General features: G+C 40.9%; 1 protein-coding gene across 5 annotated transcripts in view; it reads left to right on the top strand.

The window, feature by feature from the left end:
* The window catches only part of LOC139946827 (adenylate kinase 9-like), a 45,711-nt gene that overhangs the window by 11,461 nt on the left and 16,629 nt on the right, over positions 1-17,621 (top strand). For 2 of the 5 annotated variants that reach the window (XM_071944542.1, XM_071944540.1), the window contains exons 11-21: positions 1,986-2,114; positions 4,525-4,572; positions 5,525-5,795; positions 6,098-6,328; positions 6,867-6,884; positions 7,408-7,502; positions 9,031-9,156; positions 11,201-11,275; positions 14,418-14,672; positions 15,075-15,175; positions 17,018-17,230. In XM_071944542.1, the coding sequence (XP_071800643.1) occupies positions 1,986-2,114; positions 4,525-4,572; positions 5,525-5,795; positions 6,098-6,328; positions 6,867-6,884; positions 7,408-7,502; positions 9,031-9,156; positions 11,201-11,275; positions 14,418-14,672; positions 15,075-15,175; positions 17,018-17,230 (1,562 nt within the window). The remainder of the gene's footprint in view (positions 1-1,985; positions 2,115-4,524; positions 4,573-5,524; positions 5,796-6,097; positions 6,329-6,866; positions 6,885-7,407; positions 7,503-9,030; positions 9,157-11,200; positions 11,276-14,417; positions 14,673-15,074; positions 15,176-17,017; positions 17,231-17,621) is intronic. The other 3 variants (XM_071944543.1, XM_071944541.1, XM_071944544.1) reach the window with 2 other exon arrangements.

Below are 17,621 nucleotides of genomic sequence, written 5' to 3'. Positions count from 1 at the left end.
GGCAGCTATGGGGGACTTTTGAACACTAGGTGGCAGCAGACTTATCAGGTAAATTTCCATTGTTTACGTAGTTCTGAGCATGCGCACATTACCGAGAACAATGGATTTTACCTATAAGTCTGCTGCCACCAAACGTCCCAAAAGTCTCCCATTGACTCATGGCTGCATGCCTTTACAGTTATTGCATGCTGATGTGGTCCTTGGTGTTTTGTACACCTGAGGGGGCAAATGGAATTAGAGGGTGTACAATACCCATGGACCCCACCACAAACCTACAGCAAAGCAGACAAACAGTGGCAAACGATCGAATTGTAAACAACAATGGCATTTGTTTACAGAAGTATCGATTCAATGTTCCCTAAGTGGCCCTTCAATGGCCAAACAGTCTGATATGAAAAATGACATTTTGAAGCAAGGAAGTACAGAGGTTTTACCACAAAAACGAGATGAAAGTGTTAAAAGAGGCTTTAAGATATGTCATATTCAAAACAATATCAAGCGTGCCTTTGAATTTATGAAATGGAAAAAAGTGCCGTAAAGTGTACCCAGAAAGGATCTTAAATAAAAATCTAAGTTTTTGGTTGGGCTGTTTTGGCAAGGAAGGGCCAGTCGGCACCCCCTCACAGTCTGTGAGGATGTAGGCATGGGTATCATACACTAGGAGCCTGGCTGGCATAGCAGAATGCACTACCTTCCCAGCCACCTACTCCTGGGGCTGATACAGGGTTACCCCCTTCACAGTCCAGAAGGATGTAGGCGTGGGTATCATCCACTAGAAGCCTGGCTGATTCAGCAAAGTGCACTACCTTCCCAACTGTTTACAAAGTAATAATGGTTTTTGCTGGAGGGCACAAGTGTCACGATCGAGAGTTATGGTTTACTCGAAAGAATCACTTTAATCCCAACATGCAAAGCTGCCTCAAATCCTGCAACGCAAATCATCCAAAATGCCATGTTTAGTAGTGATGAGAAACATATATGAAAATTATAGCTTCAAGATGCAATGCTCATAAAGCTAACGACGTATTATTAAACAGGGATACTAAGAGAACTAACATGGGAATTCCTGCACTGTGCAAAAAATAATGTTTTAATGACAGCACAAATCTAACACTTAATGTAAAAAAAAAGCACTACCAAGATTTATTTTTATTTTTGTGGCACTTGAAAGGCTGTGCAAGTCTTGCCCAATGTTTACTCTTAAAATACTTGAAAGCAGGGCTCCAATCGGAGACTTTGAGGCGCTAGATGGCAGCAGACTTATCAGGTACATGTAAATTTCCATTGTTAACATAATTCTGAGCATGCGCACATTACCGAGAACAATGGATTTTACCTGGTAAGTCTGCTGCCACCAAGCGTCCTGAAAGTCTCCCATTGGTCTCAAAAATTGTTGAATATGCACGAGACTTGCATGGTCTATTTTGGGATAAAGCTTGTAAATGTGGACACTATACTGTAGCTGCACAAGTTTAAGGAGTGATTTTCTGTGCATTGTTAAAACAATTTGAATTACTGCCCAATTATCGTTCTTCAAATTATCTTGGTCATCTGACTCTGAAACCGGCATCATATATACTTTTATCTTGTCGCCACCATATGTGGGGTTTTTTTTCTTTGCTAGCTTTGGCTTCGAGGTTTCAACCAATTTATTGTTCTAAAATCATTATTTGGTGCAACAAATTTTGAGAAAAGCAAGACAAATATTGAGTGTAATTTTTCCCCCTACAAGCAAGTATGCTTCTTTCTTGTAAGGGCTTAGGCTACCAAGGTACTTTCTCTTTTCTAAAGGCCACCTCTATGAGGAAATCGTAAAGCTCTATTGGAACGTTTCAAGGGACACCAGGGCAAAGACCAAGGGCCATGGACGTGATTGCCTCCATTGCCTCCAAGAATAATCAAGCCTGGAATATTTCACAAACACTTTTTTTCCAGAAACTTAATCATTTCATCCCCCCTCCCCTGAAATATTAACCCCTACCCAGAGGAAAAAGAGAAGGCCGACACAGATACAGATGCTGGTAAAGACGACCAGGAATCGGGAAAGGCCATTCCCACAGAAGGGGAGAAAGATGAGGATGACACTGCGGAGGGATCGGCCACCGAGGCTGAAGGTACAGAGCATGAAACATCTGACTGATATTTCTTTCCTCCTGATTTTCTTGAACTTTTTTATTCCATTTCTGATTGCAGTGCTCTCTCTTGTGTGACGTGGAAATCTTTAAGTGTGATTTGTCTTTTTTTTTTTTTTTATCAGAACCCTTGTTTCAGTGGCAACAATATTTTCAAGGGAAAAGTTCATGTAGCAGCGGGATGAAATTTAACCTGAGTCAATTGTTATAAGAGCTACTTTTGCACACACAAAAAAGTAGCTAAGCACCAAAGAAGTTTGCTTACCAGAATAAGATGACCAGCCAAAATGTCATATAACATCAACTGTCCATGACTGGTTTCCTGCTTTACCCACTTTGAGTTGATATTCTAAAGAAAGCAAATTTTCATTTTCTCACAATTACTTGTATTATCCAGCAGCAAGATTTTATTTGTTTCTGTGGTTTTTTTTTTTGCATATTTTCCTTCTCCGGACCATGATGTTTCAAATTAAATCCGTGCATTTCTGTATAACTCAATAACACTCATACAACAAACTAATTAGAAGGTAGATTACATCAATTGCAGTCATGAAAACAAATTTCAGACATGAAAAAATGTACATTACTTTCAAGTTACTAGAAAGTTATTCACCTGATTGAAAGTACATATCATTCCCAACTATCCTTTGAAATCTTTTCCCAAGAACTTTTCAATTTTAAAGCAAATGCGCTTTTGTATCATTTTGAAGCAATGGTCGGTCAATCATCTTTTGAATGTTTGAGTTCCGTCTGACAGTTTAAAATTGTCATAAAGTGCTTTGGATTTCTTTTGGATCTTGGTTTTTAATCTAATTAATCATATTAATAGATGTTAAATTTGCATCGGGGATAAAGAATATTAATTTTGGTTTTTACCCATACACCGATGTGTGTTAGCACTGTATCGTGGGTTCGAATCCCACCCGAGTAACATGCCTGTGATATTTTTTCACAGGACTCGGGAAAGTACTGAGTATACAGTGCTAACACACATCGGTGTATGGGTAAAAACCAAAATTAATAATCATATTAAATCCTACTAAAATAAATCCACACAAAAATACAGCAATATAATACCTTAATAATCTCATTTCTACATCTCTACTCTACACTTAAATGATTTATAATAATCAAAAATACTAATAATAGCGGCGTCTTTTGTATAAGCGCTCATATCTGTCACTCATTTCCGCAATATTTAGTATTTTCCTGCTTGGTATTGTGGAGCTACATGTGTGTTATGGTTTACGAGGTGCTGTGGCGTAATGCATTCATAATTTAATGTACACATTCAGTGTTCCCTATTAAAGCTATTGGACACTTTCGGAACAGAAAAATTAAAAGTTCACAGATTTACAAATAACTTAAAGGGTTTACAGAAGGTAATGGTGAAAGACTTCTCTTGAAATATTATTCCATGAAATGCTTTACTTTTTGAGAAAACATTAAAACAGTATAAATTCTCGATATCGAAAATTACGGATTTATTTTAAACACATGTCATGACACGGCGAAACGTGCAAACACAGGAGTGGGTTTTCCCGTTATTTTCTCCCGACTCCGATGACCGATTGAGCCTAAATTTTCACAGGTTTGTTATTTTATATATAAGTTGTGATACACGAAGTGTGGGCCTTTGGACAATACTGTTTACCGAAAGTGTCCAATGGCTTTAAGAAAGGTAAAGCTCTGACATTGTATACAATAGCCCTGTCCGCAACCTGGGCTGTATTCAGTCCAATATGTACTAGCATTTATTTCACCATATTTTGCACACATTGTCATTTTTTATCAGCTGCTTGCATTGACTCATTTAAATGGGCACTTTCGTCATGATCACAGCAGGCCTGTGGCTTTACGTGTACAGTAATTATGAACTCTCATCCAGTTACTGCATGCACACATGTGTATGCCCTATGTATCAGATATATAGCTAGTGCGCGTGCGAGTCAGTAACTTGTTGTGAGCCCATTTTCAAACAGGCCTGGGCCTAATTTCATAGAGCTGCTTAAGCACCAAAAGTAGCTAAGCACAACAAAATTATGCTTACCAGCATAAGGTTACCAGCGGAAATATCATACATGCATATCTGACTGGTGTCTTGCTAATTTTTGCTTAGCAAAAACTTTGTAAGCAATAAATGCTGCTTAAAGCAGCTCAATGAAATTGGACCCTGCTATAATCATGCCGACAGCCACCCCTTAATGGGAGACTTTTTCCGGGCGCTAGGTGGCAGCAAACTTGCCAGGTAAATTCATTGTTCTTGGTTATGTGCGCGTGCTCAGAACAGCGCAAACAGTGGAAGCTTACCTGGTATGTCTGCTGCCACCTAACGTTTCAAAGTCTCCCATTAGCACGCTCATTTTAATTCATCTCATATCATATCATTCAGAACCAACACAGAGCGAGGGAGAAAAAGAGGACCCTGCTGGGGAAGATGGTAAGACTAAAAACAAGATAATAATAATAAATGGTTTTTATATAGCGCTTTTTCACTAGGTGTCTTAAAGCGCTTCCGACATTATTACCCCTGGTCACTGGGCCTTAAATCATTCCTTAAACCATCTCAGCTCCCTGGGGAGTATACAGCCTGTGCGACAATTATATGCGCTACATGGCTAAACCAATCACAAGAACCATCTCTGCCCTCACAGGTACCCATTTACCCCTGGGTGGAGAGAAGCAATTATAGTTAAGTGTCTTGCTCAGGGACACAAGTGTCACGACCTGGATTCGAACCCACACTCTGTTGAACAGAAGCATTAGAGCTTGAGTCCGGTGCTCTTATCCACTCGACCACGACACCTCATGCTTCACTGCACTTTGGCGCTTCAATTCAAACCACCTACATGGCATTTAGTCTTGTCAGTATATCTCCTAAAATTACTTTTGTTATGCGCGAGTTTGAAATTGTAAAAATGTGTCGTGCTTCCTTCTCTACGGAACTCGCTACCCTTCAAACCACTGAGTGTAAAAAATGTGAAAGCAACCAAACTTGTTGGGGCCAACAAAGTTTGTTTAAAGGGAAATAATGGATTACCTGAGGGGAATCTATTTAAATTTGCACTTCATTTGACAACTGGGGCTGATTTGAAATACAGAATAAAGTTATGGGGTGATCACATGATTAGTTTTCAAACTTTGATACAAACAAACATTGCACTAAAGTGCAGGGTTTCTATTTAAGAAAAAGAAAAAGAAAAAAAAATGTACACGCACAACAATTCCAACCTTTTTTTGAGCATCTTACATAAAAATGTAACAGCAAGTTTTCAATATTTTTTTTAGGAGGGGGACTGTTTTAATTTCAACCTTTGCAACATCTTTGGTGGACTGTTTTCAGTGGCAACATTTTCAGGATTTTTGTCAACATTTATGTTTTTTGTCAATAGGTGACACATCAACAGTGAAGGACTCCACCATCACCTCTGAGGTGGCCGCTTCCCAGGCGCCCACCGATGCCACCACAGTCACGGCTCCAAAAGCCCAGGCCATCGAGATCGATGAGACCAACGAGGAAGTCAAGGTCATGGTGGACGCAGCAGTGAAGGACGCTGAGAAGCTGACGTACACGCTGGCCCCGGAGCAGTACGTAGACGCACTGGAGGAAGCTGTGACGGAGATACATAAAGAACTACGCAGGAAGGATCCTAAGGGACCAGTGTAAGTTCATTCAGAGTGTCGAGAATTTTCAGTGGTCCTCATGCAACTTCAGAAACATTATAGCATGTCGAGTCGGTATGGCCACCGAGCCTTCACAGTCAACACACCTACATTATGGAACAATCTCCCTCTTCATCTCTTGAATCCTTCAAAAGCCATCTTAAAAACTAATTTACTTTTATGCTTAACTAAGTTCTTCTAATTTGTGTTTATTTGAAGTTACTGTAGAGCACTTAGTAACTTTTGTAAGCGCTTTATAAATGTTATTGATTATTAATATTTTCTGCATCCCCCATTCACAGGGCTGGAGGTTGGATCCTAGACAACTTCCCCCAGACCAGAGAGCACTGGACTGCCCTGATCGATCGAGGCCTCGCTCCCGATGAGGTCATCTTCCTGAAAGACGGCAGCGAGAACGGCACGTACCTCCTGAAGAGATGGTACAAGCTGAACAGGGAGGAGGTGGATGGCAAGATGCAGGAGAGGAAAGATGAGGAAGATCGAGAGAAGGCCAGAGTCTTGGAAGATGCCAGGTAAGGGCCAGGGTTTAATTTCATGGCTCTGCTTGCCATAAGCAAACTGAAAGAGTTTGCGCTCTGCGGAAGCAGGGAATTCTGCACATAAATCAAGCGTATTTCACGCAAGCAAATATGGCCTGAGGTTTCGACCCTAGCAGAGTCTTTCTCATTTTGCAAAATGACTCTGCAAGGGTCTGAACATAGGGCCTTTTGGTTGGTAAGCAGTTTGCAACAGCTAATTTGTTTTTCAAATTTACCAAGCGTTGCTTGTGACTAAACAGACGCTCAATTCTAACTCGCAATGGCTTACTGTGTCGCAATCACTTCGCTTTCTCAATTCTTATTCAGTATCACCCAGGCTTAACGCCTTTGTGAGCTCTGTCATCAGATGTAGTTGATCTCTACTGGTTGACTAATACAAAATATTTTTAAATTTGATCTTCTTATCTAATAAATAACCACATTATTTCTTCATCATTTCATGTGGTTCTTCTTTATAATGTTCTATTTACCCAACTGGACATCTTTCTATTTCCACGCTAACAAAAACCAGGAGTACAGATTCAGAAAGGTAGTAGAGTGTGCTGTGATCTCAACTAATGTTTGAAATTGTGGAAAGATAAAATTAATGTTGTTCCGTGCTTTAGCCACGGTGGGTGGTGCCGGGCGGGCCTGCCCAGAACTAACGCATTTTGCACTCTGAGCAAAATAGACCTTTATCATGCTGCCTCCATCTTGGTCATGTTCCTCGTATCGAGTAACAATAACGAATGCTAATTTTCATTTTGAAAATTGGAACCAGACTATTTTGTTCTTCCAGCCTCGGTTTGGTAACATTTATAACAATGGGAGAAATTCAAGATGGCTGCACCGTGATAAAGGTCTATACACTGTGCTGCCCAGCACAGATTTCCCCTAGACTGCACTTCAGTACTATGCACTATATAACAAAAACGTGTTTGATTATATTATTATGATTATTAAGAGTTATACAGTTCCATACAGTAACAGAGTTTGTGTCATGGATGGGTGTGTTACTCAAAACCACTGTAGTTAAGAGAGAGTTTAACAATCCTTGATTCTCTCTCTACCAGGATGCAGACGGAGCGAGAGCAGGATGAGAAGAAGAGAGAGGAGGAGGAAGAGAGAAAGAGGAACGCTCCGGAGACGGTGGAAGGAGAGGAGGAAGGTAATAATAATATTCTTGTGGTTTGAAGCGTTGTTAAAAAAAGATGCGCTACCTTGTAGTGGTTCTGTGGCACACACTGCAGTTGGTTGCCTGTAAAAGTTGCCTCGTGTGACAAGGCTATAATGTTTCAAAACCAAGAAGAGGTGAAAAAGAGGTTGCTGCATAAAAACAGCAGTGGATTGAACAGAAAATTTAAAATTCACCTAAGTTTTTTCCTAGATCCTCCGTTCTTGGTCCAACTCTATAATCCTCGAAATAACCCACAGCTTCCACAGCAATTGCAGTGGTGCCCTGAGCTTTTTCCTCTCAGAAGTGCCCCCTTACCAGAGAGAAATTGCTGTGCCCCTTCAAAAACGAGGTCTAAGGCCTGTATAGGTCATGGACAGTCTTGGTACACAAGATTGTAAAGACTGGTGTTTTGTTCTGCTTGATATTGATGAGAGTTTAGGAAATTAACTAACTTGGCTGGAGTCCAGCATGTTGTTTTTGTGTGGTTCTTTGTTTGCATGACACTGGCATGTATATATTGCTGTTGTGTTTTCAAATACAAAACTTCTATAGATGGGTCCAGATACCTGCCATCACTTTGAGCTGCGTCAAGCGCTCTAAATTTTCTATGCAGCAAAGTGGTTCACCCAATGGGTGCGCTCGATTATAGCTACCCTGGGTCTGCCCCCGGTCTGCCCCCGGTACTTTCGAATAGCTTTGACGTCATTCCAGGGGCTCACCCGGGTCGGCCCCAATTGCCCTGCTTGTGGAGTGGGTCACTTGGGGGCCGGCCCCAGGTGCATGACGTCACCACGAGAGGGTGAGTGATCGTTCGATTAGCTCTTGTCAAGGGCTCACTCGAGTGGGCACCGTGGGGCAGACACAGGGAAGCTAATCGAACGCACCCAATGAATCAAGCATGGAGTTTGATAAGACTCCTGCGTGCTGCATGCCATTAATACATTTGTGCGTTCAAAAAAACGATTTATCATTGTCGATAAAGATGGCCGACATCACACATTGTGACGTCAAGTTGGATTTATCTATTAGGTTTTTGAATTGTCAGCTTCTTCTCTGCACTTCGAAAATATATTGAGCTTTTCTTTTGCAAAAAAGATCCCAGTACATGCTGAAAAAGATAAACATAATTTAAATCAAATTTATTCCTTGATGATTCACAAAAAAATTGTTAATTTGATTTAGGTTTAGGCACTATCACAAATCCTAATTATGACATCCAAAATTCTTAAAGTAAAAAGAAGCAATTTTTATGTGCAGTTAGTTGTTTCTCCGTTTCTCACCACAAGATATGTTAAGACACTCAGGTCTTGGTTTTAAACATTGATATTTTAAACCGTAAGGTTTTAAAAAGTAATTTAAAATAACTATTTTGAGTAGTTTTAGACTCCCCTGACTATAAACTACATGTAGGTTCAGCATTATACCCAAATTCCGAACACCCCCTTTCCAACATGAACATCCCCTTCACACACTTACAATCCCTACACGCCTCACCCTAACCCATCACTGACCATCTCAGAAGGAGAGGCCAAACAGGAGGAAGAGCAGCAAGAAGGAGGCGAGAAGGAGGAAGATGAGGCCGATAAGACGGAGCAGCCGGCCGAAGAGGCGGACCCAGAAGGAGCTGAGCCTACTGAAGAAAGAGGTAGAACCACGATCCTCTATACTCCATCTGTGTGACTGTCAACGCACCGTTCATTATATATATTTTAATTACCCCCCATCCCAAATGGTTTGAGGGGCTGCACATTCATCTCTCAGCAAATGATGTCTTCTTGTTTGCACATGGAGCTGGACTTCATAGCTGTAGTATGCTTGCACTCTATTTCTGAACTTCATGTACATTGCACTCTTATTTTCTTCGCTCAACCATTTGCTTTGCACAATCATTTGCTTTCTTCACACCTAACGTTTGGGGTCGATTTCACAAAGAGTTAGGACTAGTCCTAGCTTAGGACTAGTTCTAGGAGATATACAAATTGCATGGATAGTCCTAAGTTAGGACGAGTAACTGGTCCTAACTCGAGATAAGACTAGTCCTAACTCTTTGTGAAATCCACCCCTGGTCTGTCAAAGAAAATATACCATGCCGATATGGGTGCAGGGGGTATCCCCTCCCCAACCCACAATGTTCCCACACTTGTTGTCCTCTTATGCAGAAGCACCCCCTTTAAGATTCTCTATAGAACTCCTGAGATTCCATGAAGCACATAATGAAGACACAATAGATGGGTGCACTACCATGCTGAATATCGAGCATATCGTGCCCCATAAGTTTCATGAACCAGCAATAGACCTTATGCTTTGACGTCATCCAGCCGCCATCTTTGAGGTCAAACGGTGACGCAAAAAATCAAAACGCACATAGATTGGCCAATGAACAACCTCCTTTTGACCTCAAGGCAAGGGCGCCGTACTGAAATGACGTCATGTGCATAAGGTGTATGTGTGTCCTTTTCTGACAACTGACTGTGCCCTGTATTTTATCATTTTCCTATTCTAAAGTCACTTTTTTTAGGGCCTTATTTTCATTACTATTTTCTCCTGTATGGCAGACAGTGCAGCTATCTGGCATTTTCTTGGAATTTCATTTTGAAGAGGGCAAGGCCAATTTCATTTGCAAAGGGCTCTTCCACTGGAAAGTCTTGACGTCTCTGGGACACTTTTGAATGGGCACCAAGGCCAAGACCGGGGCAACAGAGTCCATGGCCTTGCCCTGTTTCTCAGCTTCTGCTGCTTTCTTTGCATCTCTAGAGCTTTTAGTACACATTGCACTGTCATGTTTCTGTACCACATGAATGCCCTCACCGAAACTAAACAGGAAAACAAATATGTTTTGATCCTGCTTGAAATATGTTTTTTTTTAAAACCTGTTTGAAAGGATGTAATTTGGAACGACGAAAAACATAAATAAAACAGGTTCAAAAACAGTTTTAAAACATGAAGTGATGAACTGTTTTGTAAAAACAGGTATTTCTATTTTATAAAAATAGGTTTCCTTATAAATTATAGTCTATGTTCCGTATTCAACATGACTTTTCTTTTTTTGCGTTTGTGACACGACAAAAGAATATCTTTTCAGTCTGTTTTCTTATTATGTCACCTCTTCCATCTGTATACTGCACACTACATCATCACTCTAAACACAAGAACAAACAGGACTTTCTGCCGAGGGTTTTTCTTGTGACATCTGGAAGTCCAATATGGGCCCAATTTCATAGAGCTGCTTTAAAACACAAAAAGTAGCTAAGCATGACAGGATTAACACTTACCAGAATAAAGGTAACCAGCCAAAATACAATTCCACATGTACTATCTGTGGATGGTATCCTGCTTATTTTTGCTTACCAGAAAACCTTTAAGCAATATTTGCTTTCAAAACAGCGATATGAAATTGGGCCCACATCAGAGAAAAACATACATTTTTAGTTAAATGTATTTTAAAATAGTATCAAAAGTGCAAGCTTGAGTATAAAATATTTCATAGCAACTACAAGTTGATTTAAGAGACCATTTTCAAAATTAGGAATTTTTATTTACATATATAGGGTCATGTGGTTAAATAGTTATAATAAAAGTGTGTTCTTTGCTTAATTGCAAAACCAATACCCCAATGCTAACCTTCCGCCTGTGCTTTGCAACTCTGCAAACCCCCCTCTCCCCTTCCCCCTACCGTACCCCTCACCCAGCAGCCATATCTACCCCTACAATAACTGAACCAAGTACAGCACGCTCTGCTTTCGATCCCGAAGCTGGTGCCCCAGGTATACTGATAATTTCTGTTTTGTTTTGCTGTGGATTGGTTTGGTGTGATGATTTTTTTGCTGAATTTTGAGTAGTTGAGATATATAGTAGTGATTCTGTTTTTTATTTTAGTAGAATTGAAACTTTGCATGGGTTAGTTTTTTATTAAGTAGATTTGAAACTTTGCATGGTGGGAGTATAAATAGGTAAGATTTGCGGTAGCACCATGTGTGAATCTCTTTTGAGTAGAGTTGACTTTAAAAAGAACTGGTGATTAATGACTCAAAGTTCAATTAGTATGCTCTGATCACGACCTGAAGACAATCAGAGCATACTAATCGAAACGTTGATTTGTCAACCATTGGTCTCTTCAGAACCAACACTTCTTGAAGAATTTTATACATGGTGCTTCTGAAAACCTCACCTAATTAGTTTTCTCTTATTATTTGGTTTTACCCTCATACCGATATGTGTTTATAGTACGGTATAGTATAGTTTAGAGTTCCGTAAAAAATAAATCACATGCACAGGTCTTAAAGCCATTGGACACTTTCGGTACAGAAAAAAAAATAAAAGTTCACAGATTTACAAATAATTTACAGGGTTTACAGAAGGTAATGGTGAAAGACTTCTCTTGAAATATTATTTCATGAAATGCTTTACTTTTTGAGAAAACATTAAAACAATATCAATTCTCGATAGCGAGAATTACGGATTTATTTTAAACCCATGTCATGACACGGCGAAACGTGCGAAAACCAAGGGTGGGTTTTCCCGTTATTTTCTCCCGACTCCGATGACCGATTGAGCCTAAATTTTTACAGGTTTGTTATTTTATATATAAGCTGTGATACACGAAGTGTGCAACTTGGACAATACTTTTTACCGAAAGTGTCCAATGGCTTTAACTTGGGTGGGATTCAAACCCACTACCTTTGCCATTCTAGAGCAGTGTCTTACCAACTAGACCACCAAGATTGCCCTGTAGCTAGAGGCAGTTTTATTCTTATATTTTAGCAGTGGGTACCGCAACGATTTAGTAGATGTTAAATTTGCATCAGAGATAAGTTTATCAATGCAAATTTAACACCTACCATATATGTTTTCTTATTTATAGTGTGCCCGTGTGTTTGTTTTTTTCTTGTTTCATTTTTTTGTCATACTTTGTTGGGGGGGGGGGTCTGTAGATAGTACATGGGAAGTTTGTGTATACAGGGTCTTTGTATTCTACATAAAATAATGAACGTTTAACTCTTTCAGTGCCAAGGTTGTACATGTACGATCTATGTTATGTTTCAAAAGCACCATTATCCAACATGTACAGTTTCTTTTATGTGCTCAAAAAGTGACATATATTGTACATGTACTACCTATTTATCTCGACCGACAGGGTTTTATCACCCAAAAAATACCGTTGACTTTGGGATGTTCATTGCCAATGTAACATAAAATATCAGCAAGACACATTGTTTGGTGAGAAAGATCCTATTTTATAGCAGTATTTTATTCGTACATCGACGGCATATTGCCATTATTTAGCTTTTCTACGCCCTTGGTGAATCTTAGACAAGCTTGAGACCAAAATGTGTACAAAATGTGTGAACATCGTGGATTTTTAGTCAAGTTTAAACCAATTCAATACAAAATATGGGGAAACTTAGGAAAAATTTGCAGCACCAGGGGTTAAAAAACATTTGGAAAGTGTTATTTAGGTTCTCAAATAGTGTGTCATCATTTTCATTCATTCATATTTTTGTTTCCATTCACTTTTCCCATTCCTTCTTCCATCTCACATCTCCCAATCTTTATCCTTTTGAAATCTATAAACTAACCACCACCTCACTTATTCAAATTTCCAAAACCCCACCCACCCCTCATTATTCATGCGCATATCAGCTGAGATTGATGAGCCTGTCAAGGCTGTGATTGGCCAGACTGCAGCAGGTGGTGTCACTACGGTGACCGGAGAAGGTAAAATCACAACGCTCTGATTGGTCCCTCAATCTCATGCATATTCATCCCACTTCATTTCTCATTGGTGATGGTACAATGGTGTCTGTGGTGTGCTTAAATTTGCTTTTTATTAGCTATTGGATTGAAGGAACATGTATCAGGTTTGGAAGCAGAGCTAGTTGTTTCCCCAGTTTATCTGACAGAATTTCATTTCTTGATTTATGTAAATTATTATTCATAATAAAGAAAGATACACATACAGTGTAGTTGATTGTTCATGTCATAAGATCAATGACCCGATTTCAACGAGCTGCTTTAAAAGCATAAAAAGTAGCTAAGCCGCAATAAAATTATGCTCAACAAAATAAGGTTACCAGCCAAAATACCATTCCACATGCATCATCTGCGACTGGTATCCTGCAAATTATTGCTCAACAGAAAAATTGTTAAGCACTATTTAAGCTCTCGCAGCTCTCAGAAATTGGACCCAAGGCCTACTGACAAAGAGCTGCTTATGCATCGACATTTGCAAATCACAAACCAGTTGTGCTTGCCAGAACCAAGGTTACCAGCCAAAAATAGAAAACTTTTAAGCAATATTTGCTGTTTAAGCAGCTCAGTGAAATCAGGCCGAGGCATTTCCAGCCAAAATCTTGGTTGATTTGCTCAGCAATTAGATAAGAATTAGAGCTTTCAAAATTGCACCTCACTCGTGGCAGAAATTAGTGTGTGACTTTAGGGTAAATAAGGTAAGTATTTGTCAACATTTAGAATGTTTAAGACATCACAACACTTTGGTACCAAGGCTGCCGCTTCGGTTGTTCCGTTTATTGTCACTTTAGTTAGAAGTGCCTGATTTGGCATGGACTGTCATATGTAGAGAGTATATGATCAGGGAACAAACTTTGCTCTGTAGCACGAGCAGTGTTCTTTTCTTAGAAGAAGAAATCAATAAAAGAAAGTTTTGTGTTGAAGGTAAGGTCACGGATTGGTTTTTGTCAGCGTAATGCTATAGTCAAAATTATAAAGATACTTATTGATATTTGCCTTGTTTCTACTACGCTATAACTACCTTTATTTAGGCATAAACTTGACAAATCGCCTTAGTTTGATTTTGTTCATTATTCATAAGCAGAAACCCCACCGAATTAATTTATCCCAACAGACATTAGCTGATCCACCTTTATCCCCTCATATTCTTCTAATCAGGCAAAGAAGCCGAAGAAGAACACGCCCAGGAAGAGGAGGAGGAGCACATGGAGCCTGCTCCGCCCGTCGAGGACCCCTTACCCCCCGAGGGGCTAGAGACCACCCAGTTCAAGGAGCTACGGAATGAATTTGAGAGGGAGTGGCCGTCAGTCCAGGCGCTGGTGACCGGGATGTTGAATGTCGAGCCCATCTTGGTCGAGATTGAGGGCCAGGAAGTGGAGGAGTTGTTGAAGGAGTCTCATAAATCTGTAGAACGTAAGTGAATTTTTGGCGTCAAGTTTAGAATGGGGAAAGAAAGTTGTGATTGTACATGTAGAATAGTGTTGATTGTTTTCAACAGCAGTTTTCAAGAAGTGGGGGAAAACAACCCAAAAATGTGGAAATAATTTCACCATTTATGCACAAATTCAGGGCACTGGGGTTTGTGTTGTTTTTCTTTCTTTGTCTCCACCTCTCAGACCCTCTGTATGTTTCTCTTAATTTTTTTTTCAAGTTGGGGTGTTTTGACATGAAAGGGCCATTTTGTATTACAATTGTGTGTGTATATATACACCCTTCAGGAAAGTTTGAACAATAATTATTTTATTTTGCTGACAGTTTTTAGGGGGAAGGTTTGTGGATCAACATTTTGATCGTTTATTTTCTTGTGTGATACAGAACCATTTACTTACCGTCCGTGGGAGTACACCAGCATTGACCTTGATGAAGAAGAGGAGGACGCAGAGGCAGAAGAAGATGATGAAATGGAAGAAGAGGAGGTGAGGAAGTTATTTGACAGGGGGGTCGTCTTAGTGCAGGGATGAGTTTCAGACTTCTCTGTGAATTCAAACTTTTTAAGTCAGCGTGTGGCGTTTCATGGCTGATCGATCTAGTTCAACGGACCCAAGCTTTTGTGATGTCAGCAGCAGAGTGTGGGTTTGAGCCCCTTATCAGGACACTTGTGCCCTTGAGCAAGGCACTTAACCATAACTGCTATCGAAAAGTTGGGAAGGTGGTGCATTCTGCTCTACCAGCCAGGCTTCAGTGGATGATACCCATGCCTACATCCTTACGGGTTGTGAAGGGGGTAACCCTGTTTCAGCCCCGGGAGTAGGTGGCTCCTAGCGGATGATACCCATGCCTACATCCTTACGGACTGTGAAGGGGGTAACCCTGTTTCAGCCCTGGGAGTAAGTGGCTCCTAGTGGTTGCTACCCATGCCTACATCCTTACGGACTGTGAAGGGGGTAACCCTGTTTCATCCCCAGGAGTAGGTGGCTCCTAGTGGATGATACCCATGCCTACAGCCTTACGGGTTGTGAAGGGGGTAACCCTGTTTCAGCCGCGGGAGTAGGTGACTCCTAGTGGATGATACCCATGCCTACAGCCTTACGGGTTGTGAAGGGGGTAACCCTGTTTCAGCCCCGGGAGTAGGTGGCTCCTAGCGGATGATACCCATGCCTACATCCTTACGGGTTGTGAAGGGGGTAACCCTGTTTCAGCCCCGGGAGTAGGTGGCTCCTAGCGGATGATACCCATGCCTACAGCCTTACGGGTTGTGAAGGGGGTAACCCTGTTTCATCCCCAGGAGTAGGTGGCTCCTAGCGGATGATACCCATGCCTACATCCTTACGGACTGTGAAGGGGGTAACCCTGTTTCAGCCCCGGGAGTAGGTGGCTCCTAGCGGATGATACCCATGCCTACATCCTTACGGGTTGTGAAGGGGGTAACCCTGTTTCAGCCCCAGGAGTAGGTGGCTCCTAGCGGATGATACCCATGCCTACATCCTTACGGACTGTGAAGGGGGTAACCCTGTTTCAGCCCCAGGAGTAGGTGGCTCCTAGCGGATGATACCCTTGCCTACATCCTTACGGACTGTGAAGGGGGTAACCCTGTTTCAGCCCCAGGAGTAGGTGGCTCCTAGTGGTTGCTACCCATGCCTACATGTACATCCTTACGGACTGTGAAGAGGGTAACCCTGTTTCAGCCCCGGGATTAGGTGGCAATGTGCCCCTGTGACGTTTGTTTAGGATCGACAGACCAAATCAGTAGTGTAGCCCTCACCTTGAAGTGGCCGTTTGGTCTTGTGAATTGGGCGATACCTCATAGAAAAAAATTTAAAACAAGCATAGTGAAAACAATCAACTGTTTTTTTATTTATTTTTATTTAAAGAAATCGTGCCTCTTTGATCTACTTCTCTAATAAATAAAACAAAATAATAATAACTCTTATATAGCGCATTTCACAATAACCGTATCAATGCGCTCTACATTAGTGCCCTGGTCATAGGGCCAACAACATCGCTTTTAATGTTTCTCATTATACAACCTGGGCAACAGTTTATATTGCTCCAAAGGCTTTTTCATTCACAATATCAACCTCTACCATCGCAGGTACCCATTTATACACCTGGGTGAAGAGAAGCAATTATAGTAAAGTATCTTGCTCACGGACACAAGTGTCACGACCGGGATTCGAACCCACACTGGTGACTTAGCACCAGAACTTAAATTTGATGCTCTTAACCACTCGGCCATGACACTCTATACACTCTAATGCTAAGGATACTGTTCCATAACACGCAATTATTAAAAATTCTATGATTTTTATTTCCTCCAGGATGAAGAGATGATGAAGAATAAGAGGAAGCAGTTTGGCGACACCAAGCATTTCTGTCCGGTCGCTTACAAGGAGAACTACGTCCTGTGGCCGGGAAATCCAGAGATCGGTGCCAAGTACAGAGAGAAGGTGTACTACTTCTCCAGCACAGAGGCCAGAGATAAATTCATCTCGGAGCCAACACTGTATGCGGCTAAAGGGAACCCTTTTAAGGTGAGGACCTCGGTTGAAAAGGGGTGGGGGGTTTTTCTGGGTACAAAATTATAATTTTAGAGATCTTTAAAAAGAAAAATCTTTGGCAACCGCTCGGAGTTGACTACCAGAATAGCAAATTATCTCAGCAACTGTCTCGGCACTACGAGTTGCCCACCAGCCAAGTTGTCATCTGGGCTCAATTTCCATAAAGCCTGTAAGCACAAATACTTGCTAAGCACAGAAAAGTATTGCTAAAAGTAGAAACAACTTGAAATGCTGGTGATGAAAGTTGAAAAAATCCCTTGAAAATAATGAAAGTTGAAAACATCTCTTGAATCATGATCGCTGTAATGTTGGCTAATGGTGACCCAATGCCTTTGGCTTCATATTCTTCTAGTTGAATAAGAAT

This window comes from Asterias amurensis, chromosome 14, assembly GCF_032118995.1.
Source record: "Asterias amurensis chromosome 14, ASM3211899v1".
Lineage (NCBI taxonomy): Eukaryota > Metazoa > Echinodermata > Asteroidea > Forcipulatida > Asteriidae > Asterias > Asterias amurensis.
The sequence above is the reverse complement of the archived record's forward strand: the minus strand, read 5'-3'. Positions and strand labels throughout refer to the sequence as shown.